General features: G+C 50.6%; 5 protein-coding genes across 5 annotated transcripts; 1 reads left to right on the forward strand and 4 right to left on the reverse strand.

Moving 5' to 3' along the window:
* Positions 1-98: 98 nt before the first annotated feature.
* Positions 99-2112, forward strand: F5B22DRAFT_522354 (uncharacterized protein). The gene is made up of 2 exons (XM_047972635.1): positions 99-518; positions 570-2112. The coding sequence occupies exons 1-2, from the start codon at positions 448-450 to the stop codon at positions 1897-1899; spliced, it is 1401 nt and encodes a 466-aa protein (XP_047825748.1). The 5' UTR covers positions 99-447; the 3' UTR covers positions 1900-2112.
* Positions 2113-4480, reverse strand: F5B22DRAFT_522381 (major facilitator superfamily domain-containing protein). The gene is made up of 3 exons (XM_047972638.1): positions 3755-4480; positions 3165-3626; positions 2113-3093 (listed from the first exon to the last, which is right to left on the reverse strand). Exons 1-3 carry the CDS (start codon positions 4184-4186, stop codon positions 2326-2328), a joined length of 1662 nt encoding a protein of 553 aa, XP_047825749.1. The 5' UTR covers positions 4187-4480; the 3' UTR covers positions 2113-2325.
* Positions 4481-7589: 3109 nt separating this feature from the next.
* On the reverse strand, positions 7590-8303 carry F5B22DRAFT_651669 (ubiquinol-cytochrome C reductase hinge protein-domain-containing protein; the record flags this gene model as incomplete). Its single annotated transcript, XM_047979502.1, has 3 exons — positions 7590-7771; positions 7935-8052; positions 8214-8303. 3 exons carry the CDS (start codon positions 8301-8303, stop codon positions 7590-7592), a joined length of 390 nt encoding a protein of 129 aa, XP_047825750.1.
* A 208-nt stretch (positions 8304-8511) lies between these two features.
* On the reverse strand, positions 8512-10253 carry F5B22DRAFT_522671 (uncharacterized protein). Its single transcript, XM_047972641.1, has 3 exons — positions 10107-10253; positions 9644-9910; positions 8512-9593 (listed from the first exon to the last, which is right to left on the reverse strand). Exons 2-3 carry the CDS (start codon positions 9899-9901, stop codon positions 9063-9065), a joined length of 789 nt encoding a protein of 262 aa, XP_047825751.1. The 5' UTR covers positions 9902-9910; positions 10107-10253; the 3' UTR covers positions 8512-9062.
* A 3591-nt stretch (positions 10254-13844) lies between these two features.
* Positions 13845-16716, reverse strand: F5B22DRAFT_522593 (armadillo-type protein). The gene is made up of 2 exons (XM_047972640.1): positions 15083-16716; positions 13845-15024 (listed from the first exon to the last, which is right to left on the reverse strand). The coding sequence occupies exons 1-2, from the start codon at positions 16561-16563 to the stop codon at positions 14100-14102; spliced, it is 2406 nt and encodes an 801-aa protein (XP_047825752.1). The 5' UTR covers positions 16564-16716; the 3' UTR covers positions 13845-14099.
* Between the last annotated feature and the right edge of the window lie 501 nt (positions 16717-17217).

A 17217-nucleotide genomic window follows, 5' to 3' on the forward strand; every position in this document is an offset into this window, starting at 1 on the left:
CGAAAACACATACGAGTACGAAAAATCATCTCGCTACCTACTACCTAACACAAATAGTAGATATCATATATCATGACGTAGACCGTACGTCCCCATGTAGGATCAGCGAATACATGGGTATGTATGTATACACAGCAGCCAGTATCTGTATACCTACAGTAGGTACTACTGTATAGTACCCCTCATGGTGGAGACTTGTCAATTTATCCCAACTTGCTCTCCCGCCTCTATTGACGGACTACCGAAATTTAGTATGCGCAAGACGATGGCCTAAAGCAAGGAGCTCATACCGCCCATTTTCACCGCCTCATTTTTCGTATTGGCATATCTCGAAGGTAGCCAGCCTACGGCTGCTACAAGGACAGCTCGGTAGCTTTCTATCCACCGATTCCAGTGCTACTGAGTACTGGCTCCACCCCAATAGCTATCTCTCTATCTTCACTTGCAATGTCGTCTCCCCCCTGGGCTGGGGCGTCAGGCGACGACCTTTTCTCCGTTCTCATTACGGGAGCTAATAGGTATGAGAGCATGTACATTCGTTGCAAATCAATTGACTAACAAGGCTCCAGCGGTGTCGGGGTGGGCATTGGCCAACGAGTGATAGACGAATTCCTCGGCTCACGACCTCTCTCTTCCCACCTTATCCTAATACCAACGACGCGGTCCAAAACCAAGTCTCGGGATACGGTGCTAGCTTTACGGAAACATCTTCACCAGACTGCGCACACGTCGAAAACGCTCCAAGCTCACTTCGGAGCTAACTACGATCCCCAGACAGCCATCGCGAGGGTCCACGTGCTGAGCCTCGAGGTTGATTTGTGCAATCTCCGGTCCATACGCGCTGCTGCTGATCGCTTGGTTAATGGCAAGCTGACTGACCCCACGGGTGTCATCGACGACGTGAAAATACCTCGCCTCGATGCCGCCCTCTTCAATGCGGGTCTTGGAGGATGGGGAGGACTCGACTGGCTAGGATTTGCCCGGCAATTCTTCGCTGTCGGACTTGTCCAGTCTACCACGTACCCAGCCTTCAAAATGGCCTTACCAAAGGCGGTAGTGCTAGAGTCACAGAAACTCATAGGGGACGATAGCACCAAATCTAGCTCGCCTCCCGAGCTAGCTGAAGTGTTCTGCGCCAATGTCTTCGGACATTATATACTAGCACATGAACTACTGCCTGCTTTGAGCCGTGCAAATGCAAGTGAGGCGCCAGGTCGCGTGGTCTGGACTAGCAGTATAGATGCAGGCCATGAACATCTTGATTTTGATGATTTCCAAGCCCGTCGATATATGCCCCCTTACGAAAGCAGTAAACGCATTACAGATCTCATCTGCCTGACAGCCGACCTACCGAGTGTGAAAAACGCCTCCGCCTCCTTTTTCACATCACCTGCGATCGCAGACAAGCCTGTGAGACCACGATTCTACCTTTCACACCCGGGCATCGTCTGTACTCCCATATTTCCACTCGATTGGTTCTTGTTCTTCTGGTATTGGGTCACAATGCACTTGTCGCGTCTCTGTGGCTCCCCCTGGCACACTGTCGACGTATACACAGCTGCATGCGCAACGACGTGGCTCGCGCTGGCCGAACAGTCTACACTAGATGCTATGAACGCACATCATATTAAATGGGGGTCTGGTGTCACACGTTCAGGTCACTCGGCACCCAAAAAGTCAGAAGTCGAAGGCTGGGGTTGGGAGGGCCGTATTGAAGACGCCGAGGCACTTGAACGAGACGAATCCAAGGGCATGTTGCGCAATTCGATAGGCCGGAAATGGGATGCAACTACTTTGACTGAAGAGAAAAGGACCCAGTTCGAAATGGACGGGCGCTGGTGCTGGATGGAGCTCGAGAGGCTCAGGGCTGCATGGGAGACTGCTCTTGGTTGGAAGTAAACATAGAAATGAAATGGGCCAACGTGCCAATGCAGGTGTGCGGAGATCACGGACTGAAAAAATAGCAAAATACGCAGGGGCATGCATCATGTGTGCAAAGTCATTTACAAGCATTGTTTAATACTACTGAGCATTCCTCGTGCAATGAGCAGTTATCAATCACCATGTGAACGACTCAACTTAGCATCATAACAGTCATTGCTATTCATCGTAATTTACCCCCAATGCACTTATTACTCCCATGCCTTGCTTAACATGGTGATAATACGATCCGGCCAGAAACACGCCACTAAAAGTGGGGGATGTGACAATTAACCCGCCGGCCACGACGCTCCAAGCATGCAAAAACCCTCCCAGAGATAAACACCCAGAAACAAACATCCAAATCCAACCGGGACGCGAAAGTTCGGGTACAACAAATGGATATCACACAGGACTCTGCCCGCCATCACTCTGGCTGTGTGTCGTGTCGTCGCTTCGTAGACGTTTGAGGGCGAGCTTCTCCTTGCGTCCGAAGAGACCGAGGGACAGCGGCAGCGGGACAGCGGCGAGCGCTATCACGGCGGTGAAGATGAGGGCGCGGTCGAGGTTCGCGGGCGGGTCGGCCGTGGGCCCGGCCTTGAGGGCGTCGGACACGAGGATGAAGACGCCGCCGAGAAGCTGGCCGCCGCCCCAGGCGATGGTGGACGTCACCTCGGGGCTCATGGGGTAGCTGAGCTCGCAGAGGTACTCGAGGGCCACGGGGACGAGGGAGAAGCTCGCGGCGCCGAGGATGGCGAGGACGACGAAGGGGCCCGCGAGGGTGCGCGTCGCCGGGGCGAAGATGAAGACGAGGTACGAGAGCCCGATGATGGGCGTGGCGACCTTGATGGCGAGGATGAAGGCCTTCGTGCGGTCGAGGATCGGCGAGGAGATGGCGCTCGCCACGAGGCCCACGACGATGAGCACGGCGCCGGCGATGCCCGCGTCGTCGGTGCTGAAGCCGTAGGGGACGAGGATCTGGTTGAGGAGCGAGGAGATGCTGTTGAAGAAGCCGACGTATACGGCGAAGGGGATCAGGATCAGCCACAGCTCGAGGGATTTCAGGTGGCGTAGCGATTCTCGGAGGGGTTCCTTGGAACTCGAGCCGGACGGTTCCGGGGGGGTTGGCGGCGCGGCTGGGATGAAGAAGGCTGGGAGGGACACGGCTACGGACTGTGAAGTTGATGAAGAGGTTAGCATGGGATCAAGCACCGTCGGGGGCGAGGGGGGAATAGAGAACATACGATGATGGTTACGTAGAGGACGGCATTCGACACCTCCGCGGCCTTGGTGGCCAGGAACGGGACGATGAGCTGGCCGAGGGCGGCGCCGAAGGGATTTGCGAGACTCGGGAGGGCCGTGGCAGCGACGCGACCATGGTTTGTGAACCATAGATCAGAGTAGCGCGTTGGGGCACTTAGGACGAAGGGTTGCGCGAGCCCGATCAAGATCTGGCCGAACATGACGACGCCGTAAATGCCGCCGGCGCGCGAGTGCGATCCAGCCACGCGTACGACGTTGCCCAGGATCGTGAAGACGGCGGCCGTCACGATCGACTGCTTCGGCCCCCAGTGCAGCATGTAGATGGTCAAGGGCGACGCAACGACAAATGCGAAGAGAAAGGCCGTCGAGAACCAGTTGATGTCAGACTCGGAATGTCCGTAGTACTCGGCCGCGTATTGAGAGACCGGGGAGAAGGTGAGCCACTGTGAAGGTCAGCATTGTGCCACGATATTTGTGGCATCTCGACGTTTTGCGGTGCGCTGCGATGTGCCTGCCCCGCGCCGTCATCCAGCTGGGAGAGAAGCGGTGGAAAATAAGAGGTAGGACTTACATCCCAGCTCACGACGAGATTGAGTAGCGTCAATTGTATGAGCCCGAACCATCTCCGCCTGTAGACCTTGTACACCATCTCGCCTTCCTCATGGCCTTCCCCCGCCCCCGCCCCCGCTCCCGCTCCGTCCGCGGTCTCTACGCGCTCTGTAGAGGCAATCGAGCCACTGCGATCGCTTCGCGCGGCAAACTCGTCGTCGGCGTGGGAAGAAAGCCGCTGGAGGCCATCTTTGCCATGGAAGGGAGAGCCATCCCTCCCGGCTGTTCTGTTTCTCATCATCGTGTGCCGATCGTAGTCCTCCTCGATCTTATCCTCCGTATATGCATCACCATGCGCCCAGTCGTGGTTGAGTGTGGCGTTGCTGTTGGTGTTGTTGCGCAACTCTATTGTTCCTCCTAGGTCCTCCGCTGCCCCATGTGTCGGCGTAGCCATCGCCGGGACGATCGTTCTAGCAATAATGATAGAGATATAAGAAAAGAAAATAAAAGAAAATAAAAGAAAATAAATAAATAAATAGACAGATAGAGATAAAAGTGTAAGACGGAGACGAGTGCTAGACAAGTTGTTTAATCCAAGGTTCTAAACTCGATGGACCGGGCCGCTTTGTCTCATTGCCACTTGGTTCAAAGTTGTGAACACTATTCTCTTCTTCGTCGGTGTACAATGAGATACTCTGCTTCAGCATGAACCAATGATAATGTTAAAGTTACCGAGCGTGTTCAACAGCCAGTGTGATAAGGAATGAATAAGTGTAATCAGCAATACGTCTGAAGTACGTCAATGAGGGTCAACGAAGTAGCAATATATCCCGCGAATTAACAAGGAATTGTCTGAAGAAGCAAGCGAAGCAGACCAATAGGTACTGTACTACTTCATTGGTCCAGTTTTGAAAAGCAGGTCCGAATGAGGGAATGTCGCGCTGGCGTTGCAGTTGCATCCAATCCCACGCTTCTTTCTCTTCTGTTGCACGGTATGGATCTCCCTTGTTCTGCCCGTCACAGGCGAGATACCACAGGTTCCTCAGGAGCTGAACATGTCAAAGATACAGGATTCTAGGCAGGTTGCATTGAACGTGCATTGCGCTTGTTGCTGGATTTACCCGGTTAGGCACCGCACCGGGCAGATACCGGGGCACTATCCAAATAGTACCTAGGTGGGAGGTGGGCTAGGCCTTCGTGGTCACACTAACCTTGGGTAGTTTGCGGCCGGATATTTCAGGGGTCTCCCCTCATTAGCTCTTGACGTTCGTTCAGTTCCAGGTTGTCTTATCACGGTCAGAGACGTAGTGGTACTCGAGGTTAGTTGTTCATGTAGAGATGCGCTCCAAGTTGTGAACTGGTCTTTCAAGGTTGGTAAGTAGGTAAGACCTAACATCTCAGCTGTAGATGGCGGCTGAAATTTGCAATACCTATGCAGGTGAATGGCACATGGTTTTTTTCTTTCTTTCTTTCTTTCTTTCTTTCTTTCTATTTTAGTATCCCTTTAGCTTCCATTTCATCTCCGTGATCTTGTTGACCTAGTATTAATCACGTGCTATGTTTCTTCTTACCCATGCTAGTGAATCAACTTTGCCAATACCTACTTAAGCCGTCACCCAAAGGACACCAAGATCAGCGTAGCTTTCTATACTTGCAGTTATCTGTTTAAGTGGAGTACAAGTTCAAGCGATATTTATGCTTCTAAGTAATTGGTCACTTAAAATCTTAGCAGGTCACGGATGTGAAATGGAAGCTAAAGGGATACCTACGCTTTAGCTATTGGTAGGTGATTTCTACTTACATAAGACCTTGGTAAGCACTTACATATATCTACCTAGTAAGTAACGCCACAACCCGTGTAAAAGTGCGACCCATTAGAACCCAATCTGAGGCTTACGAGTTCTACCTAAGTTTGTGTAAGTAGGTAGTTTCACGGAACTGTATGCATATACGGGAGACCATGTCCAACAGGGATCTCCAGCATAGAAGCGCCACAAGATCAAACATGTCATGCAGCATAACATAACAGCATGCGTGAGAGCAATACCTATATGTAGTATCCACCACACCTTCAAGACACCTCGCACACCAAAACAGGGAAGACGGTTGGGTCGTGATTGGAGACGCCAGTCGGGGGATGCCACCAAATTGGGACCACATGTCACCTCCAGCTCGGCCGTCGTCACAAGCAGACGATTTCGATGCATTCCACAGAGAACAAAAAGCAAAGGAACCAACGGCCTACCAAAGTTTGTCGGATTCTGGCAAAGATGTGTTTTTCAACACACTTACTGCGTGCATGCCTACCTATATTGCTCTGCATTACCAATAGCCCCAAGTCTCACTCACCCTCCTCCCTCTGACAAGCAGCGTTGTAGATTGATAAAAGGAGAGAAGAAACGATGACTGCACTATTGTTCGATGTATGGGAGAGCAATTTGTCACATTTGACGTCTGGTAATTTTTGTCTAGCCAAGCACACATGCGTACATATATGTAGGTACCCATCCATTTGTCCATGCTGTTCTTAATTAAGTATATTGTCGCTGCATGTGAGCGTAACACCATGCGTGCTATCCATGTCTGTGCTGTTCATGTCTTTTCCTAATTATATCATCTGCATGTCTGCAGTATATTTACTATTAATATATTGTTGGTTGTTATGTATATTTGCATTCAGATTAACTGCATTGTTTATTTACGTGTTTACAATCCACAGTATAGAGGCTCGCACTTCTATCATATTTTGTTTCCTTGTTTTCTAAGTGGAATTTATCTTACCGCCTGGTGATGGTCCTTTAATGTGCAGGCTAAATGAGCTAGCTAGGTGCTTCAGTAGGCGTTACAAAGTATAATAGTACCCATAGCGCCTTAATATTGTCTTCAATATTCGTAGTCTTAAACTTGGTGCACTCCTATACCCAGAGGTGTTGTGTTACGAAAGCTCACTACAAGAGACAAAGTTGGCAGATAGTGAGACGGGGAGAACAAGCCGCATTTTAAGCTTTGTGTTGCCACATGATATATGTATGTATGTCACTCATTTAGAGTCAATTGAAAAGTTAACTGTGTCCGAATTCCCTATTCCAAGTGATCATCATTAGATTGAGCTTGGCTCAATACTCAACAGCAAAAAAGACGTTCGTGATTCTATTCATACCCAACATCTGTCTAGGTGTTCAGGCTTTGTACCTACAATATATTCAGCGCCCCTGCTCCTTACTCATGCTTACTTCTGCTTGCCCTTATTTGTGTGTAGTTTCTTACCTCCAACCCCTGTTGAAAGACTAGGTGTGTTGGATGATGAAGACCATTGTACAATAGTTGATGATAAAAACACTAGGCCGGGTGCCATAGGAACTTGAATATTGAAGTCGGTAATTAGTTGAAGCAAGTTGCTTGGCAACATAGACTCAACCGCTAATTTTGGTTGCCGGTGTATGTTGTACAAAAGCTAAGGCGGTTTGTATAATGCTTGAATATATTCTTGCTTCATAAGACATAATATCTAGACATCCATGTAAAAGAACAGAGATCTATTTAGCAGGGCGACTGCATTGTTATGATACAAGAGACGTGATTGGCGCTAGGGATAAAACATCTGAAGATGCTTCGCTTGTCGTTCGACGAGCCAGATTGTAGTAGGCTGTGATCCACAACCGCCATCCGCGAAATGCTGGCCAAGACTTTAGGGAGTCGAAAGTGAATTCGACCGTAGGCGTCAAGTTAGCTTATTTGAGAACAGACCAGAGCTTGGGAGCAGCGCATTGAGTGGCACAATGAGCTAGGTGGAAGACTATGTAGGAGGGGGTTAGGTTAGCTTCTGACGTATTTCGATAGAAACTAATCATGACCCCTCAATGAAATATGCTACGAATGCTGCCGGAACCACGGTTTGGGCCAAAATCGGACGGCGGATACTCACATTCCTCAACACAATCCTCACTCTCGCCATCGTCATCAGAAGCGTTCGTGACCCGTTCGACGCATTCATCGAAATGATGTTTCGCAGGGGCGCATTGCTTAGAGTTTCGGCACTCTAGTCTCTTCATCAGCGAGTGCTCCATGATCTCTAGCGGGCGTTGTGGCTCGAGGCTGGGACATAAGATATCATAAAAACATGCGATATGAGCGCATACAAAATGGCGTAATCGTGTCTCGGACATCCGCGCCCCGCCGGAACCGAACCGGGATTGACTGACCTTCCTCAAACTTATCCTTAGGATCCTCAAGCTCCTCCTCTTCCTCTTCCTCCTCCTCCGGCTCCTCTGCCTCTTCCTCAGCCTTATCCTTAGAATCGTCTTGGCTCTCAGTGGTTTCCTGTGTCGGATTAGTAGTTGTCATTCGTCCGCCAAAGCTCAACGTGTCCGTAAGACAGATTCGGTAGCCGAATAGATAGGAAACAGGTCCGGAGGAGGATGTGCGCGGGTTCGTGGCTCCCGCAGCTATAAGTAGCTCATTTAGGGTCAACTATGTCGTACCTTATCTTCAGCGGGGGGGGCCTCAGCCTCGGCCGTGCTCCATGGCGTGGCGGCCTCGACAAGGTCGTTGATGACGTCCCAGACACCCATGGCGATCGGCTTAGCACTGCACGGGTCCAATGGCTTGTTGTAGTGGGTAGAGCGATGGGTGGTGGATGAAGAGATGACCTCCGAAATGGCTGGCTTTGAGAAAATTACGAGCATCAGCAATTGGGCAGTTGCCATTGGCTGGTCGGTACCTAGGTAGCTTGAAATCACGTGACATTCCGGCCGATGCAAGGACGCTAAAGCTCCACAACTCCGAACTGCTTGACTGACTCTATTCTCTATTTAATCTATTTAATGGATACCTTATTACACGGCTAACTCGGGGTTCAAAAAAAATCATCTATGCAACCTCTCATTGGATTGGTTTGGCTGCCGTCATACTAATCTAGTTCCTACATTACTTGAGTACAGACCGCCATGCCTCCTCTGGCCCAGGTATTACGATGTGTTGCTATGTACATATGCCAATTTTGGACAGACACCTACCATGTTCCTAGGAAGGTGGTGACAGTTGTAGCATAGCTGGGTATGTATCATGACGTGTAACGCTTCTTAGACGTCTGCATTTTGTTATGAATACAATCACCATGTCATCATGCTGTATGATTGTTGGGAATTTCATGGGATGTCCATTCTAACCCTTCATCCAGGATGTGAACCCTAGTATAGGGACACGATGAGAATGTCAGATCAAATATGCACAGTTAACTGATGTTCATGTGATCATCAGTGTAGCCGCCAAGCTTTCTGATGTAAGAATACCGTTCCAGGCTGAGTCTGCCTGGAAAAGCCAGAGCAGGCTCACTGCCTTTCTGCCTCCTCCCTTAGCTGTTCGTCTAAGCGCATGCTGACAGCCTGCGCCTGAGCTTCATCGTAATCAGGGGGCGGCTCATCGGGCATCCCTTGACTTGTCCCCGTTTGTTGACTAGTGTTATCGGCACGTTGAATTGTCTCCTGGATGGTAGTTGGTCGATTTTGGCTCGAAGGACCTGGGCCTTGTGATGCCGTGTACTCCGGAAGCTGCTCATCATGGACATTGAGAGCCCAATTTCTTTGGCCTGATTCCTCTGCAATTTGTGCCGCGTGGTGAAGCCGCCCTTTTATTTCGACGAACTTAGTTTCAAACTCGCTGAAGCCGCCATCTTTGAAAGTTAACTTCAGATTCACTCTGGGAAAGTCTGGGGGGATATTGCCATCCGGAACGGGTCGCACACTAGCTTCCCAGTACCAAGGCCCGACCCAGGACGAGCGCATCCGACCATCTTGACAGCCGAGGATCTTGGTTGAGAATGATTTGAATTGTTCCGTGGGGTTAGCTGGTAGGTATATCAACTAGATTATTGTATTAGCTAATGTGTTAGAAGCTTGGAAAGACGACTTACCCTTTGATTTGTGATGTAGGCAGTACCACTTTCGCTCTTGATGGAGAACGGGGTAACACCAGGGGGGTTATTTGGTGTCGTTATGTTAAGAGCTACCCGGCCCCGAGTCTTGAATAGCATGCTCTCGTGTGGCAGGGGTTCTATGTCCCCAGACCGGGACAGCATAACCCAGCTAGCTTCCAAGTCAGTCTCGTCTTCATCTCGGCTGCTCTGGCTCAAGATATATGAGGCATGCTGTTCATGAAGCCCGTAATCCATATTCGAGCCCTAGCACCAAATGGTAGCCTAATTGCCCAGGACGATAGATACTGAAGGCTGAGGACTTTGCTCATAAAAGGGAGAGGGTTGAATGTCGGATACCACCACATCAGTCTTTCGGAGAGAAAACAAGAGCGTAGTGATTAGGGTTTCCAAACAAGGGAGGGCACGAGATGAGGAAGAGGAAGGAAAGGAGGGTCCATACTTGATTGACATTTTTAAGACTACCTAGCTATGGTAATAAGTCAGCTTGGGCATGGTGGATGCTGATGCAGAAGGGGTTGCGCAGGCGTCAACCGGGCTCTTGGGATTCGTTCGGCAAAGACCAAAGTAGGCAGGGTTCTAGTGGACAATACGTAGTAGTTGATGGCATGAAGCCCGGGACGGCACGACTTGCAGGTCGGATCGGTTTACCATTCACAGCACCCATGGATAGCAATGTGTGTTGGTACTGAGTACTCGGGAGGGAGACCTACTAGGCAGGATTGTGGGCCACTAAACGACTATAATGGTGAGCGTTGGTTGCTACGGCCCAAAGCGGAAAGGCAGACAGGCGACCAAGCTGCAAGACGGCGTCGGTGTGGGTGTGTGCTCGACGGGGTGGAGGGTCAGGGAGGCAGAGTCTTGGTGGATGTTTGATACAAAGCACGAGCAAGCTACGGACGGTCCTGTGCGAAGCGCCGTCATGCAAGCCGGAGGAGTGTGGTGTAGGTACGGGAGCTGTGAGGATGGTATGATCTTGATATTGGTGTGGAATCTGTGGATAGGCAGCCCAGCAGGAAGCTGTGCGATGACCTTACCTAAACCGCCGTGCCGGAGAGACCTGCGGATCTCTCTGCACACAGGTAGTAGTACAGCAGCGGCAGGAATAGCACGACTGACAGAACAATAGTGCTGCACCTAGCTGGTAGCTGTAGCGTCGCTGTAGTGTAGCCGTAGCGCGACAGGCGGAGGTTGGTTGGATGAAGGCCGGTGACCAGAGAGAGAGACGGCTGGTTACAAAGATGGGCGCTCGACACAGAGCTCGAATCCCGGCTAGGTAACCAACCCCACTGTCTATCTATCTGTCTGTCTGTCTGTTTGTCTGTTTGTCTGTCGGTCTGTACTTTATTCCCATAGGTAAGTATCCAGGCTACGGTGAGCACGCGCAGTGCATGATGTCTGTCCGCTCGATGCCCTGATGGATGCCCTGATCTGATGCCCCGATGCCCCGATGCCCCGGGGGTTCGGGAATACCTTGTCAAAACTGCTGGAAGCTAGGTAGGTATGCGTGGGATCCAGGAATAAAACGGCAGCAGGTCGAAAGTTCTTCCTCGCTCGCACTCTTCCCCACCTTGCTATTGGCCTTCGACTCTCGAGAACCCGGTCATATGAGAGGCTCGCTGTGCCGCTCGAGGGGGCTCAGGTAACAACTTACTAAGGGAGCGACTACCAGGTAACTACTGAGTAACTACTCCTACTTAGGTAGATAGTAGCGCGCGCACTGTAGTTCGCGGCAAGGCCAGGGCCAGACAATGCTTTGTGTCGACCAGCAACTTGATGGAACACGCGTGTGGAGAAGGATTGATATGGTTTACTTACTTGTGTCTGGACGTCGAGTTACCTGGTAGTTACACTGCCTACGCATAAGGTACAGTGCAGGCGGAGCTTAAAATATCTCCTCATCGCACAGTGCCAGCGCCACTCACCGACCTGTGCCGTGTGTCACATGTAGCTGCCCTGGCCAGCCTGTGAAGATATTATTTATACTGACCTACTACCAAATATATATCAGTCACCCGTGGTATGTATGTAACATCTTATAGTACCTACCTACATACTTACTTACCTACTTAGCTATAGCTAACTCTGTCATGCTATCTTGGCTAGCGGCATGTTAGATCCGGGTGTCTGCCGTAACTGGCATTTAACCCTCTCGCTCTATTGTAAGTACTTGTGTGTAAGTATGTATACCTCAGTGTTGGCATGAGAGTATTTACCGTCCTGGTCGTCTCTCTACGTATACCACCTACCTCAACTTACATAGTAGGTAGGTCTCGTGGTCCCATGTCTTTCTCACCCCACAATGGCCGAAAATAGGCGTCAAAGCACATACACATATGTAGGTATGTTGGTTGTTGAGTGGCATATGTAGTTTTCATTCCACATGGCGCACTAAGCCTACACGAGTCCGCACGAGGCCCACGATATGCCATTGAGTGTTCCCGTGAGGCAGGACGTCATAGCACGTACCTAGAGGCTGCCTTTTCTGCTATTTGGCACCAATGACTCTGCTCAAATCGATCCACAGGTTTGTCACCTTTCGGCGATCGGCTGGCCTCTCCACTGTAACCAAGAGGCTGAACGACATGGCACAACCCCTGATTCCTAGATGCCTTCCGAGCATTGAATCATTATCCACCTGATAGGCCGGACGTCGAGCCAGCCCGTTCCGCGAATGTAACCTACCTACCTAGTCAGGATCCATACTCCGAGTCCCGAAAACGCTATAGGGCGCAGGAATATCTGACCCTTAACACGACATCACAAAATTCTTCAGTCGTCTGTCTTGCCCAGGTCTATAACCTCGCTACCGAAGTCTATCCAATTTTCAACCTCCTCTGGAACCCAGTTGGACCGGCAGATGCTCCAATACGCGCGAGTGTACGTGGATAACCTATCTCTACCTCCTCGTTAGTCTACGAAAATTAATCTGCACGTGCGCAACGCTTGTTGGTGTATGTGATGCTTACCGACATACGGCACCCAAATTTTCCTGATTCGGGATAGGTAGCTTACTGCCTGCGTACCCCTGCAGTGGAATTATCTTTTTTGCATTTTGTTTTTTTTTTTAAGCTTTTCATGTCCTGGCCATCTGACTAAGATTATGTTCCAAGCTCTGTCTTGGTATCGTTGCGAAGCTTGGAAAGAGGGCTACTCGTAGTTCATGGACCGGAACCAATGAGCCAGCTTTCTCTCGTTGAGTAGCTGAGAAATTCCGGTGGAAGAGCCCTGATCCCAGACCGGGACTTGATCTATGAAGCAATTGCGGCAGAGATAAAAGTTCATGCTGACTCAAGTTTATGTCGAGACGGCGTGTAAGCTGAGAGCAATGCAACGTGGTGTGTTACTTTACGCTGAGCCCCCACAGCATCTGAATCTTACAGCATAACTTATGGGCACGAGCTATCGATTCTCGTGAGAAGTGATAGGACGACGAAAGACATCACGCAGAGCCCAGCAACGGACATAGAAAATGCCTGACTTCATCTATTATTGGTCTTATCAATATCAGGCCACGGCATCAGGCCATCAACATAAAGTCTAAGCAATCTATAGGTCAATTGTGGCTTAAGGATTGCAAGCCGCACGGCCGGGGTGGGGCAGCCGTCTTGCGTAGACTTTTGTGATAGGTCATCCGGCGGCGTTGGCGTTCACAAGGCATGCACCAAAGCTGAACATAGGAACCTATACCCAGAATACCGGAGCGTTGCCCCATCCACAGGACCGGTCGGCCTAGCCGCTTACCTATTCGCGAGGCTGCCAAGCTTATTCCGTTGCCTTGAATGACAACACGTGCTGGCGAATGACAACCATCGGGCTCTAATCGAGCCGGTAATCGTCTCGGAATCGAGATCTATGAAGCCGGGATCGGCCAGATCACCCCATGCAGCAAGATATGCCAAAATCTCACTCTCAAGGTTTCTCATAGTTCAAAGAAAAAGGGACAAGTTGACCGTCGAGAGACGGAAAGGTCGTTGAATTCATTATGCCATGCCATCCCTCGTTCATTACATCCCAGGGTACCAACAGCTCTAGCCATATGCCGCCATGCCATATCCGAAATCCTGCAGAATCCTCAGCTCAGTTTAGACCATCATTTCCCAAAGAGAACGAGAGGGTAGAATGATGTGTTTGAGGCAAATTTTCCAACAGAGATGAAACCACAAAACGGAAAACTCCCGGAGTCATAATCCCGTAAATGAAAATCCAGACCAATGACGCCCCAACCAATGAACATAGCAATGGAACAAAATACACTAAAAAGAGAGAATAGTTATTGTCGTCTTCATTTATGCCTTACACTTAGCAATGACGCTGAGGGGGAAGTGCTTCCCACGAAGCCGAACACGGCAGGTTTTTTATTTTTTTTTTTAATTTTTTTACGATTCTTGCGTCCTCCCTGACCTGGGCCCAGTGGCGTCAAGAGCACTACTGCTTAGGAGAGCCAATTCTCACTTGTTTTGATGACGGGACTGGCAGGATCACCAAACCCGAAGCTAAGCCTAGGCATCTCGATCTTGGGCGCCGGTTGGTCGTCCTTCTTGGCCTTGGTCTTCGTGGGACTTTTGGGCTCAGCTGGTGGGCCGTAACGTACATCACGCACCTCCCAGCCATCCTCGGCAGCCGCGGCAACCCAGGTTCGTAGCCCATCGTGAACACCAGGATAAAACTTCTCCTTGCAGAGTCTCAAACTCGCACCCATGCAGCGCTCCCAGCCCGAGATGCGTAGGAGGCCGCGTAATGAATTCCGCTCTTCGGCGGTGGGTGTACATGCGAGAACGGCGTTTAGAAGGTCGAGATGTGAGGCTAGATAGTTGGTGGCGTCCCATTCCACACCTCCAACATAAGGAGCGGCTGCTACTGGTGGTCGCTCTTGAGGAAAATGTGTCCGCATGTAGGTCATGCCGTCCATGCCAGAGGGTCCCCGGCCCTCCTTGTCCCGTGGTAGAAAGACGACATTGAGGTGGTGCAAGAAGATCCAGAAGACTTCCTTGGTGACACTGGTGGCTTCCCGGCACCACACGCGATATGGGCGTTCTCGCCGCATCTCGAGTACAAAGCCGAGGGGGCGATTCTCCTCCTTTGGTTCAGGATCCCGGAGGTGACCCAAAATGGTCTTGGCTCTAATGGGTCGGTCTTGCGGCGAGGCCGACTGAATGTACGTGAAAAGTACTGAAGTGATAATATTGCGAGTTGTGAATTCGTTGGGTCCCTTCTTCTCCGGATCAAACAGCATATGCAAAAGAGCTGGGAAGAGGGTTGCCTGTATCGAGTGTAGATACTGAAGTGCTAGGGCTGTTGTGCATAGAGCTTTGAGACATAGGAGATTCTCATGGAGGAGGGCATCCTCGTGCTCCTCACTAGTTCACCATTAGTAAACCCATCAGATGCAATACGAGCTGAGTTAATGACACTTACCGCCACTCGACATCCATGATTCGGTGAAGGAGTCCAACAATCTCTTCCATGCCACCTTGGCGGATGAACTCCTCCGTCCAGGCGACTGTCTCGTTTCGTAGCAATAGCCTGAGTTTGTGCAGCTTTCCCACCTCGACCAACTCAGGTTCCTGGACCTTGCGCAGATAATTGACATAATCAATGGGTCCTTGCTGTAACTTCATCTTGGATAAAATGCCACCGCCGGAGCTTGAGCCAGCTGAAGAAGGCCGCTCGCTAGCCAAGCTCTCTGTCGACCGCGAGCGAAAATGTCGTCCGAGGGTGCCCTCCCCTTTGGATTTCTTCGTGGGCGAGCGAGACTCTGATTTCTTCCCACCGCCTCGTGACAAGGTGAAACTTCGTCCCCTCGATCTCTTTCCTGCGTCGGGTGGTCCTGTCAAGCTCCTATCGCTATCATGACTGTCTGGCCGAGTAGCGTTGATCCCCTTGCTCTCAGCCCAGTCTTGCCTGATAAATTCCATCTTGATGGTATCCGTTAGGTTTCGCATCTTGTACCTCTGGTTCTCAGGAATATTACGTCGGTCTAACATAGCTTCAAGGTGCTTATCGATATCCTTTGGATCAACAACGAACTCTGAAGACTCTGCAGGCGGCGACTTGTTCTTAGCCCCTGCTCCATTCGTGAAGATTTTTAGCCCTCGTTGAATTTTCGACGGAGACGAAGTCTTCGAATTGCCGGAGTCCCCGTTTGTAGCCACAGATCGTTGTACCTCCCGATTTGCTATGTGCTGGGCATGGTATGACTTTGGCCGTTCCTTGGCTTGCGTATTGCTCGATCTGTCACTAGATGAAGCGTTGCTGAAAATGTCATTGCTTTCAGTCAAAGCATTCTGTCGTTCCAATGCGCCACTGGAGAATTGGGCATAGATGGGTGGCCGCGAAATCTCCTGTGGCGTTAGTGAGGCAGGCGGTGTTTGGTTCTCCTTGTCCTTTCTTGTATACAGCTCCTCCTCGTTCGCTAAATTTTGCAAGTTCTTTTGGCTCTTTGGACGCTTTAGAAGAGCTACCAAATTCGTGGCAGATTTGTTCTTCTTGGGCATACCAAGCAACGCCGAATCGTCCTTGTTTTTAGCCGCTTTGGCTGCCTTATCTTTGGCAGCAATCGACTTGAAGGAGGCAGCAATGAATCCATGCTTTGTCGGTGACCGAGGGGCGGCTGTTCTATCATCCAACTTGCTTGGTGATCGAGGGGCAGCTTCAGCGTGGTTCTGAATCTCACCTAAGGCGGCTGGAGGTGAGAAGCTGGGAAAGGCCATATCGTGTTGCAGCGAAGACTGCGGGATGGCGATGGAAAGAGGTCTCGACTGGGCAGGGGTTAAAGATGAGCCGTCCGACTCTTTGCGTCGGTGCATGAAGGGCACCAGGACGTTGGATCTTGATCGTTGATGATGCTGTTGCGGACGAGCATTGCTCATAGGCACGTTGGGGTTCATTGCGGCCATATTTTTGAGCAAATGTCTAGCCAACCTCTAGCAGATGCCTGGTCTCTCCGAAAAGAATGGAAAGAAATAGAGAAGTAAGACGAAAGATGCCTGATGTACCAATGCCTTGATAGTCTGTTTAATGTCACACCCAAATTGTATCACCAATAGACTCCGCGGCGCATGCCTGGGGGCAGGGCTTGACTTCTCAACAAACTAACTAAACAAGAAGAGACATGTGCCGGTATGAAGACATTTGGGTGGTTGACAGTCAAACATCAGAAACTAAATCCCTAGCGAAGTGAATCAGAAGAATAGGTAGTGCTGTCTAAACTGTGGCGGAGAGGACGGAAACGAGGAAGAAAAAGAAAAGACCACCTGGAGCAATCGGTATGGAAGCCGTTTGCAAACGTCCGTTGGCGCGCTCTGTCCGCGTCCAGAATCGCAGAGCTAAGGTATGATGCAGGAGTCGGGTCAACAAGCTGAGTTGCCCCAGAAACGGCCAGGCCCCATGCCTACCCCACCATTGCTGAAGCCCACTGGTGCCCGCCATCGCTGAGGCCTAGGCGAGGTAGGTACCTACATGCCCCGCTTCTGCCCGCTGTTGGTGTCAGATAGGCTTACACCAACCCCACCAACCCCACCATGGGTCCTATCAAAGCAAGTACCTACATG

Source organism: Xylaria bambusicola, assembly GCF_022495145.1.
Source record: "Xylaria bambusicola strain CBS 139988 unplaced genomic scaffold F5B22scaffold_72, whole genome shotgun sequence".
Classification (NCBI taxonomy): domain Eukaryota; kingdom Fungi; phylum Ascomycota; class Sordariomycetes; order Xylariales; family Xylariaceae; genus Xylaria; species Xylaria bambusicola.